The sequence below is a fragment of the Aplysia californica genome, unplaced genomic scaffold (assembly GCF_000002075.1).
Source record: "Aplysia californica isolate F4 #8 unplaced genomic scaffold, AplCal3.0 scaffold00551, whole genome shotgun sequence".
NCBI lineage: Eukaryota > Metazoa > Mollusca > Gastropoda > Aplysiida > Aplysiidae > Aplysia > Aplysia californica.
The window spans coordinates 338,894-351,923 of NW_004797821.1; the positions used below are offsets into that span (position 1 = coordinate 338,894).

General features: G+C 39.7%; 1 protein-coding gene across 1 annotated transcript in view; it reads left to right on the forward strand.

The window, feature by feature from the left end:
• Window positions 1-13,030, forward strand: part of LOC101850198 (smoothened homolog) — a 23,466-nt gene that overhangs the window by 3,637 nt on the left and 6,799 nt on the right. Inside the window, exons 2-9 of the mRNA XM_013087141.2 lie at window positions 3,045-3,485; window positions 4,652-4,796; window positions 7,313-7,525; window positions 8,970-9,148; window positions 9,817-10,036; window positions 10,843-10,966; window positions 12,122-12,214; window positions 12,823-12,931. Of these exons, the coding sequence (XP_012942595.1) occupies window positions 3,172-3,485; window positions 4,652-4,796; window positions 7,313-7,525; window positions 8,970-9,148; window positions 9,817-10,036; window positions 10,843-10,966; window positions 12,122-12,214; window positions 12,823-12,931 (1,397 nt within the window). The 5' untranslated portion in view covers window positions 3,045-3,171. The remainder of the gene's footprint in view (window positions 1-3,044; window positions 3,486-4,651; window positions 4,797-7,312; window positions 7,526-8,969; window positions 9,149-9,816; window positions 10,037-10,842; window positions 10,967-12,121; window positions 12,215-12,822; window positions 12,932-13,030) is intronic.

Genomic DNA, 13,030 nt, shown 5'->3' on the forward strand with positions numbered 1-13,030 from the left:
CTAGATCTAGGCTATAACGGTGAACGCGCACCGGGTGAGAATAGCCAAAAGACTCTCCTGCACTATTCTCACCCCGGGTGAGAATAGAGGTGTGAAATAGTGCCGAAAAATAGTCTAAAAATGGGTCTGGACCGTTTCTATAAATTTACTGGTGGCCTTTTCACCTTGGCAACTCAGTCAGCTTTTTTACTTGACTTCCGTTTTTGTTATCTATTTTGTGTATAAATTTCTGGAGTTAGTCTGGGACCACTTCTCCCGAAGATTGCCAAATCACTTAATCAAGGCATACTGTGATTAGAATCTTGAACCAATTTTCTTCATTCAGGATCAAGATTTTATTGTAAAGGAGCTGTCTTTCAGTGGGGGTTTTTTTCAGCTGCAATTTGAAAAAAACTAGAATCTAGATTCTAACAGCACTAATGCTCAAAGAAGGAGAAGAATGCAGATCAAATGAAACGACATCATCATCATGAACTAAATGATACTAAATGGACTGACATGATCTTGAATTGTGCAGAGTATTTTGTTGTAGACCAAAGCGTATATTACACAGTGGCTACGTTCACGGCGCCACGAAAGTAGTTTGCAGGCTATGTTCACGACGCCCTGAATCATCCTCCATTGGCCCAGAGGCACGACTAAAACGCTACGGTCACTCAAGGTCAACGAGGAAACAACACAGGAATACTTGCGTGAAAAATAATGCAGCGGTGGTCGGAATGCAACAGAGTTTTTGGAGGGCAAAGGTGGGCACAGCAAAACAGCTGCGGTTGACAAGGCCTCGCTCGCTCAGCACGCGGAACACAACTTAGATCTTCTTCCCGTGTACGGACCCGGCAACGGTCGACAATTTGAAAATAAAAGTGGTAAAAGAAACAAGGGAGGATGGAAGAAGGCAGAGGGGTGGGAGGGGGTGAAAAGAAAAAGAAGGAAAATGGTAGGGGGTGAAGTGAGCAAGATCATTCTTAAATTGCAAACTACATTCAGGGCGCTGTGAATGTAGTTTGCTGTAGTCACTGCGTATCTAACTTTTAAAAATCTTTTTTGAGCAGTGCTATGCTACTCTGTAGTTAGATTATAATGACTTGTGATTTGTTAGCCGTGGCTGCCCTTGTTCCTTCTTTCAGTGGCACAGTTCAGACTTCACTACTACTATACCTTACCATAATAGGCTCTCTTTTCTTATCTCGTTTCTGATTTACCAACAAGACTAGCCTTTTAGAACACACTAGTATGTCCATTGTTTTGGTATCACTGAGATTTCCCCATGCATCTCATTTATGAACAAGAAATTTAATGAATTTTCTAAATTAGATATTTTTAATGTGTTACAGAGGCCCTATTCAAAGCCATGCTTGCCCCCCGGGGTAGTGCCACTGACTGTAGTGTCTTTAGGCCATTTCCAAAGGGGGGACATTTCTTGTTCAAGCACAGTAGAATTGTAAATGGGCTGATTCATGTCACGCTCATAACTGTGCCTGATCTACAACAGGGAACTGCTGCTTTCTCTTTCCTAATCCTCACTATTGTCATTTTCCTCTACTTCTTTTGTATGTTTGTCACTCTCTTGTGACCTGCTATTTTTGGGGTGCCTTGATAGTTGAAGCAGACCTTGTGCTGTTGAAGTTAGAGAGGTGAGCAGAATAAGTCTGATTCCCTGTAAAGACTTCTCTGTTGACATCCACCCCTTGGCGCTCATATATGAGCTTTTATGCAGTTGCGAGCGCCGTAAAACCCTCTTAGGCCTCTACTATAAAAAAAAAAAGCCATGCTTGCTGATGAAAGTGAAAAATGTTTTTTCTATTGTTTATCTATCTACTTCGGTACTCTCAAAATACTTTATTTACTGGTCTTTCCCATCTCCCATCTCATCTCTTCAAGTTCTTTTACAAAAAATTTAATATGTTGTTCTTGGTCTGCCTCTGCCTCTTTTGTCTTCTACTTTTTCATAGAGAGCAAGATCTATGTTCAACTGTTGATTCAGTGAGAGCAAGATGTTCAACTGTGTGTGTATCCCAAAATCCTCATTATTCTCATTTGTACGATCCTGATTTTTATAGTAATTATAATTTAAATAAACAGCCCACACTGACCTCCTTCAACCTTCAACACTACCTCATTTAATCACACTGGCCTCTTTCAACCTTCAGCACTACCTCATTTAATCACACTGGCCTCTTTCAACCTTCAGCACTACCTCATTTAATCACACTGGCCTCTTTCAACCTTCAACACTACCTCATTTAATCACACTGGCCTCTTTCAACCTTCAGCACTACCTCATTTAATCACACTGGCCTCTTTCAACCTTCAACACTACCTCATTTAATCACACTGGCCTCTTTCAACCTTCAACACTACCTCATTTAATCACACTGGCCTCTTTCAACCTTCAACACTACCTCATTTAATCACACTGGCCTCTTTCAACCTTCAGCACTACCTCATTTAATCACACTGGCCTCTTTCAACCTTCAGCACTACCTCATTTGATTTCTTTTCATTCCATGAAGTTCTCAACAGTCTCCGGAAACAGTATTTCTGTTGTTTCTATGTTGTTTCTTGGACTTTTCTGCAGTAATAAAGCGCCCTATCAGTATTCTTGCCATTTTGCTGGCCTGTGTTGTTTTAGTTCTTAGCTAGCTAAGTCTTCACTATCTTTAATAAATAGTTCAACATTAACAACTTTGTAAAAGGTTGACTAAGCGCAGCCTTTGAAAACTGGTCACTGAGTTTGAGATGTTTTTACTTTGTGAACTGGTCAACATAATTTTTTTATAAATCTTTAGCTAAATTGCATTTCTTTATAAATTTCCATAGTACATTTGGAATCAGTTGTACTGGATAAACTTGTCTAACATTTTCTCCTTTGCTGAAAATTACCAATATTGAATTTACTGCTGTTTTAGATATTACCATGCCCTCCAGAACTTTTTTTTTTCTCTTCTTTTTTTTCCCCGCACATGTAAGAATACAATTATAATCCATTACATTCACTTTCCATCACAATATTATCAGTAACCTATATTTTTACATTTTTGCAGGTCTGTATGTTGCCCCCTGTGAGTGTGTGAGGATTGTTTGTTGGTAAGATCTGTCTCTGATGAAGATGTCATGTGACTTTCTAAGAAAAGCATCCAGAAGGACAAGGCAAGAGATGGTTTCCTCAAGATGAAGAAGAACCTGCTTGTCTTTTTGGCTTGCCTGGCGCATGTCACCAGCAGCAGTGGGGCCACCTTGACCCCCATTACCCACGACCCTAGATGTTACAGATCAACGAACGAGTCTGGTTCGTGCATTCCTCTAACGTCAAAATTTTGCCTGAACACACAGCTGACCTTTGATCACACATCCCTCAGCCTCGCCAATGATTCAAACACACTTGAGGAGGTATATGAGAAGCTGAAGCTCTGGAGTGGCTTGCAGAATGTGCCTCAGTGCTGGGCTGTTGTCCAGCCATTTCTCTGCTCTGTGTACCTTCCCAGGTGGGTGAAAAAAAGTATAAAACTCTGCCTTACAAGCTGTTTTGAAAAGTGACGTATGATAAAGTCTTCTACTGAACAGTTGATATGCAAGATATAATGCGTGAAAAGTTTTTTTAAAATAGTTGATTTATAAATCATAATATTCCTGTCAGTAATTAGAAGTTTGAGAAAAATTATGTGAACATTTTTTATTCTTAAAGTAGTAGCTTTGCTTTCGATACACCAGATTGGAATGAGCTTGATCTGGTAGTTAGATTTTGATTTTGAGTATATTTGTCAATTAAAACCCCCCCCAAAAAACAGCCTTTTATCACAATCATGTGACATCCACAACCTGTTATTAAGAATATGTTTGGCCATTTGTTTCTTGTATCTGGTTATAGGCTAGTGACAGTTGTGTGCATCTGTCTCTTTGCTGCATTAAATTATCCTTTGCAATTGTGGGTAGGAATGGCTGTCAGGGTGACCGAAAGCTTTTGGAATATGACTGATGTTTGCTGAGCGGTGTGTTATTATGATAGTGCTCTGAAAACTGCTATTATTATCATTAACTGTAGTGGTATTGTTTTGCTGCTTCTTTTTTGTTTTAATGACAAATGGTAGTGTATAAAAAAGTCAAGGGATGTTCTTGTGGTTGTTTACATTGTACTTTGGAATAACATTTGTATTTTCTTATAATTTGTCTATTGTTGTGGTGACGTAGAGGGAAAGGCATGAGAGGTTTTTTTTTTTTACTATATAGTGCTTATTGGAAGTACTAAGATTTAGTATTGGGTCCTCATACCAAACCCAGTGCGTCCCCAGGTGGTTTGTAAATATGTGTGTGTGTGTTTTTATGTTTGTATGCATGTTTGTATAAGGATGTGTTGATGTGTTGGTGTATGTATATACCACCACACTGCAAATGTGGGTGGTTGGCGGGTGCTCTGGTGTGGTTTGCTTCTTCTTTCCTATAAAACATCTATCTATCGTCCTTATCTCCCCTTCTTCTTTTTTATGTTTGTTACGTGCTTGTAACACCTCTAATCTTCTGGCGCTCATATGACCTTATGCAGTTGGGAGCACCGTAAAACCTCTACTAAACTAAACTAAAACACTGCAAATTCATCTTTGCAGAGATCAATAAATAAAATGTTATCTTATCTTTTTTTGTTGTTGTTTTCTAGATGTGATGACACGCTAGGGGTGGAGCTGCCGAGCCAGGAGCTGTGTGAGCGCACCCGCAAGCCGTGTCAGATTGTGTACGAGATCAACAATGGTTGGCCAGACTTCCTGCGCTGTGACCACCCGAACTTTGTCTCCGGCTGTGGGGTGGGTAGATGGATGGATTCACTTACATAAAACTATGTTGGCCCAGACTCGTATTGTTTGTTCTTCTTTATCCTGCTACCTTTGTCGAAGTTTGCATTGGAAAAAACCTAATGCTTAACTTAACAAAATCATGTTTTGTCACGAATAAGAAAAAAGCCAAATTTTTAAAGATTTAACTTCAATTCAAAATATTCACTCTCTTTTCATTGAATGTAGAGATTTCCACCAAAATAGGGTTGAAGGATTTCCTCTCAAATCGACTTTGAAAAGTGGATTCGACAACAATCTGGGCGTTTTTTAAATTCAAAGTTTGGTATAGGCCTAAAGTTTTGCAGTAGAATCTAGACTGTAGGTGGCTTAAGGTGTGATGCGGCAGCTAGAAATGCCGGTTTGGGGCCAAATTACACAAAATGACATAATTACACTTTAAAATTCCTGGACATGTCCTGAACAATATCTAGAAAGGTACTCAAGCCTCTGTGCACCCTAAAGTGGTGTTTAGGGGGATTTTAGAGCATAGGGTTGAGTCTGTTAGTGTTAGAGAAAATATTTGTTGCGAATTTTGATTTAAAAAAGCACGCTATTTCTTTCACGATTGGTACTATTTTTTTGCTCTATTTTTTACTTGAATTCAGTGAAACTTTCACAGAATGTCAAAACCATAAAAATCTAGCTGCATTGGTTCTTAATCTGTGAGCTTGAAAGGCTAGGTTTCCAGTTTTTCCACTATATCGCTTTAGCTGGAATTGAAAGTGCCATAAAGTAAAAACAAAAGAGGATATAAAAAATTCCTCTTACAGACAGTGTGATCTTTGTCTTATTAGTGTGCATGCTAAATATGAACCTAGTCTGTATGTAAATAAGGTGAGAGAATGGTACCACATTATGTCTCTAAAATCCAATATGGCCGCCGTTTCCATGGCAACCGAATCAGTAATTTTTTTTGACAATGGGTAACAAATCTCCATTTCCATATAATCGTTTACATCAAATATAAGCTCCTTAGAAGTGGTAGGCCCTATTAGCTGAGATAGGCTTATTCTGCCACACCCTCCGGTTAAAGAACAGGCCAGTTTCGTTTTGATATAGATCTAGAAGCAGAAAATGGTGCCCAAATGTACAGTGGGAGAAGGCAGTTGTTACAAGTTTGATGTTGGGGTGACCACATGGCACACACAGTGTGGCACAGTGATGGGTTTTTTTCTGTTGCATTCTTGCTTTTTTGAAGGTTTTTGACATAAGTTGTTCCTTTTATTTTGAATTGGTCTCATTGGCCATAGCGTAAGCCTCAATTCATATAAATCCTTATTTTTTCTATTTTTCTTTAGAAATATCCTCCTCTTTAGAGATGCATTGATGATTGTTCGTTGTCAAACATTGATGGCCAAATCATTATTATCATTATTATTATTATTATGATTATTATGATTATTATTGTTATATTACTACATGTATCATTACTATTATTATTATACAGAGTGTTGTCTACATGTGTGTTTGTGTGTCTGGATCATTTTTTTTTTAGGGGGGAGGGGGGGGGGGATTATGTTGTTGCCTGGAGATGAGGCTGTAAAACAGTAGGCTAGATAATCGTAAAGGACGTAGAACATATTGTAAGCATGGATATGGGTTTTATAAATGCCGTTTTTATTATTATTATTATTATTATTATTATTATTATTATTATTATTATTATTATGTCAGACAGTTTCTTTATGCAGAGTTGTGGTATTTTCTTGGCTTTGGTATAAGTCGATAAATTTAGGAATCTGTTGCTATTGTTGCTTTTAATTCAGCAACTTATGGGCCTATAGTTTTCGGCGCTATTCAGTATTGTAGAGGATGGCTGACTTACATAAACTGCTGTGTTGGAAAAACAGTCAAATGCCAATTAATTGTGGGCTAGAGTGTTTGGGTGCATGAGTTGCCAGGTTGACAATTACAGCAACAATCTCATCAACCAGGCAGTTGTTAACAGTTGTATTTGTGGTTGAGAAAGGATAGTGATGGGTCTTGTTGGAAAGATTGTAAGTCTTCTTCGTGGTATCCATGGAGGAGTTCAGCTCTTCTTTTCATCGTTATTCTCTCGAGTTCTGCCGTTCTAAATGGAATTGCTCTTTTTTGGAAATTTAGTTTACTTTTGTCATAAGTTTGCGATACTTCAAAGTTTGGTGTGAGATGTGAAGACATCACTCCAACTCAAACTGATGTTTGAAACAGCATTTCAACAACTGTGCCTACGTCTGAATGAAAAAAGTCGCTGTGTGTGTGTGTGTGTGTGTGTGTGTGTGTGTGTGTGTGTGTGTGTGTGTTTGTGTGTGTTTGTGTGTGCATGATATATTGCATGAGAAGAAAGGAAGTAGTAAGAAAGGTTTTGAAAATGAGTATTCCAATGTAAAGCGCATTGAGCTACTTTTTTTGGAAATGCGCTATATAAATGTTTTATATTATAATTATTATCACAGATCATGATTCTGATTATCATGTTTTTTTCCCCTCCACTTGACTCCTTTCAGACAGCGACGTATGACAAGTTGGTATTCAACACGACTGGTCGCTGTGAAGCCCCCCTGGTGCGCACTGACGACGCAGGCAGCTGGTATGACGGTGTAGAAGGCTGCGGTGTGCCCTGCGACAACCCTCTGTTCACCGCGGAGCAGCACAACGAGGTGCACACGTTCATCGCCGTGTTTGGCTCCATCTGCTTGGTGTGCACGCTCTTCACCGTGGTGAGTAACAGGAGAAGACTGAGAATAAGAACTCCCCCCCCCCTCCCCCCAGGGAAGTGCTACTGACTGTCTTAGTGCCGTTCTCAAAGGGGGGATATTAACATGTTCTTTTGCACAGTAGAACTGTAAATGGGCTGATTTATCATTGTCATGCTCATACTGTGCTGGAACAACATAGGGGGAACTGCTGCTTTTTCTTTCCTCATCCTTACTATTGTATATCGTCATTTTTCCATTACTTCTTTTGTATGTTTGTCCCTCTCTTGTGAACTGCTATATCCAGGGTGCTTTGATAGTCGAAGCAGACTTTATGCTGTTGAGGCTAGAGAGGTAAGCAGAGTAAGCCTGATTCCCTGTTTGGACTCCTCTGTTGACATCCACCCCTTGGCGCTCATATGACCTTATGCAGTTGCGAGTGCCGTGAAACCTTTATTAAAACTAAAAGGAAAATAAGAACTGGTGGTTGGCGGATGTTCTGGTGTGGTTTGCTCCTTCTTTCCTCTCAAGCGTCGTCTATCGTCCTTATCGCTCCTCCTTCTTTTTTGAGTTTGCTACTGTCTCCTAATACCTCTAGTCTTTGGCAAATAATATATGACCTAATTGTTTTGCAAGTGCTGTAAAACACTTACTAAAATATAAAACGAGAGAATAAAAGTGGATCAATTTGCACAAATAAACCCTAATAAAATGTTTAGCCTGTGGGAAAGTTTTGCAGCACCATTGTCTCTGACTGAAGCTTCACATGATGAAAGATTCAGGGTATGCATCCTTTGAAGAGAATTCTCACAACTTTGAAAAATTTGCCTGAGTTAATGAGAGTTGCTGCTGAACATTTGTGTTTTCACCCATCTTGTTCTTTTGGTTCTTTTGGTTCTTTAGTGGGCTCTCAGCATTAAGCTATAAAAAGGTCATTCCATAAAAAAGTGAAACCGCAGTGACACACGTGACGTGGGGATGATGACTTCCTGAAAAAAAAATCTAAGTAGTGAGAGAGGCATTTGTGTCCTGATGTGGTGGAATCAGGTGCTTGTCAGTTTCTTGACATATGGGGCTATTGGTATCATGGTGAAAAAAATATTCATCTATGTTGAATAGGAGTCGAAAATTTGCGATTGAAGGACAAAAGTCTTTGAAAACATGTCAACGGACAAATATTCTTGCTGTCTCAAGAAAAATGATGAGTAATTCAAATTATTTTACCTACTCTGATCTCGATGAACCTCAGTTTCTCATTTCTCTTGCGACAATATTTATAACCTTGTATTATGTGCTTTTTAGTTTGATCTGTGTAGAGTATGTGGCTCTGAGTACTTCAGGTGACATTTTCATTGATTGGAAGAGTAGAAACTGCCGTCTGCTTTTTTTGAGTAATGAAATGTAGATTTTAGAATGAAATATTGGCAGATTTGTATTCTCATCCACAGTACATTCTTCTATCTTTCAGCTAACGTTCATCATTGACTGGAAAAATGCAAACCGCTACCCGGCCCTCATCTTGTTCTTCATCAACGCCTGCTTCTTCTTGGGCAGCATCGGCTGGATGTCGCAGTTTGCTGGGGATGCCAGGCGTGACATTGTTTGTCGCCGCGATGGAACAGTCAGGAAGGGAGAGCCGCAGCTCGGGTCAGTCAGCTGAATGTAAATGGCAGCTCTAAGATAAGATAAGATAAGGTCATGCTTTATTATCCCAGATGGAAATTTTTCTTTGCTGTACAAGACTGTAAAAACACATGCAGGTATTCATAAAAATTTAAATTATATATTTCTCTCATTAAAATTCAATATGAAAAGAAAAGTAAAGCTGACAAAACGTGCATATGTCACATCAGATGCATCATTTTACCGCATGCAGGAATTTAATTGACAACTTCCTCATGGAATGGGCGGGTGGTTGAATGGCTACATTGGTTGGTCCTACTTTTCTTTCTCTCTTTTTTGATTTAGTCCCTCTTACTTTTTCCCTAGCACTAAATGATGGTCACAATGTCAGTGTACTTTTAACATGACAAAGATTTTTTTTTTATCACTTCTCTTCTTTCAGTGAATGATATCAAAAGCGTAGTCCAAGTTATAATTATGGGTGGTTGGTGGGTGCTCTGGTGTGGTTTGCTTCTTCTTTCCTATCAAACATCTATCGTCTTTATCTCCCCTCCTTCTTTTTTGTGTTTGTCACTCTCTTGTAACACCTGTAATCTTCAGCACTTATATGACCTTATTGTGTTGCAAGTGCCGTAAAACACTTACTAAAACTAAAAAACAAGTTAAAATTATGGCCCTGCTCCTGTCGGCAGATCTAACGAGAGTATTTCCTGCACGGTGGTGTTCATCATCGTCTACTACTTCCTGGTGGCGGGAGTCTCGTGGTTCGTCATGCTGGCGTACGCCTGGTACGTGACCTTCACCGCGCTGGGCACCTCGCGGGACGCCCTCGTCTCCAAGACTGCCTACTTCCACTTGGTCAGCTGGTGTCTGCCTCTGGTCCTCACCATTATTTGTCTGGCTATCTCTGAGGTGAGCTTATGGCTGTTTAGCTGACTTGTCAATCTTTTAAAAAAAATCTTCCTGGAAAGATGTTATTTATATGAATGGGTGTTTATGCCCTCCCTGGAAAAACAAAAAGCGAAACAGACAGGGCAGGATGGAGAATAACGAATTTACAGGACTTGAACAGACTGGTAACATGAAAATTTCCAGGGTAATTTAGGTTTGTTTAGAACATCCACGCAGAGAAATGAGCGGTGAACCATGATCGCAGGTGTCTGTTTCAGTGGACATTGTTATCCAGAGTTCTCATTCTGTACCACTGCTGACTGGTGAGCACCTTCATTCGAGAACACTCTTGTTAACTTAAACATTAATCATCTCCTTATTTGTAATTTGAAAATGGAACCTTTATCTTTCCCCTGACCCCTGTAAACTGAATGACTGAACAGTCAAATGTTTCCTTGGATGTACTGGGTTGCTAGAGGGCGCCAATGGTAGTTCCTACTTGTTTATTTTTTTCCCTCTGTTGTTTTTATCTGTCGTTCTTGTTTTTACCTTCGAAACTAAATGATTGTTATGGTGTCAACCTGCTTCTCTGGATTCTGATCAAAGTAAAATAAGTGGGTGGTTGGTGGGTGCTCTGGTGTGGTCTGCCTCCTTCTTTTCTATCAAACATTTGTCGTCCTAATCACTCCTTCTTTTTTATGTTTGTTACTCTCTTGTAACACCTCTAATCTTCTGATGCTCATATGACCTTATGCAGTTGCAAGCACCGTAAAACCTCTACTAAAACTAAAAACTAAAACTGTTTCTTGTGCTCCCCGGCTGTCTAGGTGGATGGTGACTCGGTGAGTGGCATCTGCTTTGTGGGCAGCTTCAACCACAGCATGCGGGCTCTGTTTGTCCTGGTGCCCGTCGGGCTGGTCATGCTGGTCGGGACCTTCTTTTTGCTCCGAGGTAAGATCTGTGTTATATGTGTCATCATCATCATCATCATTGCCTTTCTTTCCATGGATCAGGATATAAGCCTTGAACAAACACTTTCCACCTTTCTCCCCCTCTCTCTCTCTCTCTCTCTCTCTCTCTCTCTCTTCTGGTGCTGTGGCGTCATAAATGGTCAGCGATGCCGACAGCACATAGGAACTCAACAGTTGCCTTGGGGTCCTTGAAGAGTGCTGAAAGTGGGTTACTGAAATGTCCCAGCAGAAGTTGGCGGGACATCTCAGGAACACATGGTCCATAGTCTCGTCCTCCTCCTTCCACCTTTCCCTATCCTGGGCTAGTCGCTTGATTCACTCCATGTCTTCCCACTTCTCTGTTCATCCATTTCCGTGTTATATGTGTGGCCTGTGTTAATTTGAGTGATCTATATTTACCGAATGTCTAGCATGTTTCAAATTTTGAATACAGTGATATTATGCAGGACATCAGGATATAACGGGCTACATAATTTTGTATTACTCCCATTGCTCTTATATTATTTTACAGCTTTGATTGACTAACGTTTTTCTTTGGGAGGAGGGGGGGAGGTATTTTTTATTTTCTTCTTTATCATATTAAAAAAACATTTTGATACTTACTTAATGGTCAGGCAGCTTTTTCTTTTCTGCCTGTGTTTGTGGCCTACTTCAGAGCCATACGATGGGAAATCATACAACATACACTATGCAAAGAAGATTTTAACCCTTTGGTTCTCTTGAAGTTGTATTGCAGATTTGATTGTATTCTTTCCCACTGATGATGTTGGCTGTGTACTGGATGGTTTATGCTTTTTTTAAATACTGTTTTTGGAGGTTGTTTTCGTTTTTTTTTTCATGTTTGAATTTGTGATAACAATGTCTGTGAGGGAAGAACAAAACATCTTTGCAGACAAATTTGATGCTTTCAGGAATGGTTTGGGAAACTTTAGGCTTCTCATTTGTTCTATATTTCAATCAGCTGTTTTTTTTGGTTTTTTAAAAATTCTTTTTAAATTTAAGGGGGTCTTTTCTGATAACAAATTAAACCTGCTTGTGGCGTATATATAATTTATGCACAATGTTTGGCTCAACTTGAAATATTTTTGAGGTAATAAAAAAACCCAATGCTTCTCACTGTTGTTTCCTCTCCCAGGTGTGTACACGTTAATCAAGATCAGGAAAGAAGCACCTGTGTTCATACCGGAGAAGACTTTTTCCAAGATCAGGGACACAATTCTTAGACTAGGTAAGTTATATTTTGGAACAATGGAAGCCTGTGCGGCTGATTTGTTAGTGCTGTACTCTAGTCTGTTCCCTCTACTTTGGTTCAGGGTCCTTCTTACCCAATCAGACTGCTGTTTTTTCTTTCCTCATCCTTACTATTGTCATTCTTCCTCTACTTTTTTTGTATGTTGGTCACTCTGTTGTGTACTGCTATTTCCGGGGTGCCTCGATCGTCGAAGCAGACTTTGTACTGTTGAGGCTAGAGAGGTGAGCAGAGTAAGCTTGGTTCCCTGTACGGACTTCTCTGTTGACATCCACCCCTTGGTGCTCATATGACATTATTCAGTGGCGAGTGCCGTAAAAACTTTACTAAAACTAAAAGAGTGAAACTTAGACCTGCATGATGCAGGTGGTGTTTGTTTCTATGTTCACCTGGCTTCATGAGTAAATGTTCTGTCTTTGATTTATTTCTGCGAAGTTAACTCTATCTGTTGTCCTCCTCTCTCCACCTTCTTTTTTGTGTTTGCTACTCTCTTATAACACCTCTAATCTTTGACTCTTAGATGATCTTATTGTTATGCAAGTGTAGTAAAACTCTTTTGAAAATTAATGTTAACTTTTATTATACAGGCATCTTTACTGCTGTGGCCCTCATCTTTGTGCTCATCACGTTTGCCGTCCACGTGTACATCTTTGCCAGTGAGGATCGGTGGAAGAGCAGCTTCCGGGAGTACATGTAGTGAGTGCTGTCACTTTGGGAAATTGAGTTTCTCAGCAATCTTCCACTTTGGAACATTTTGTTCACTTTAACTGGATTCGGGTGGTCAGAAAGGGAGGG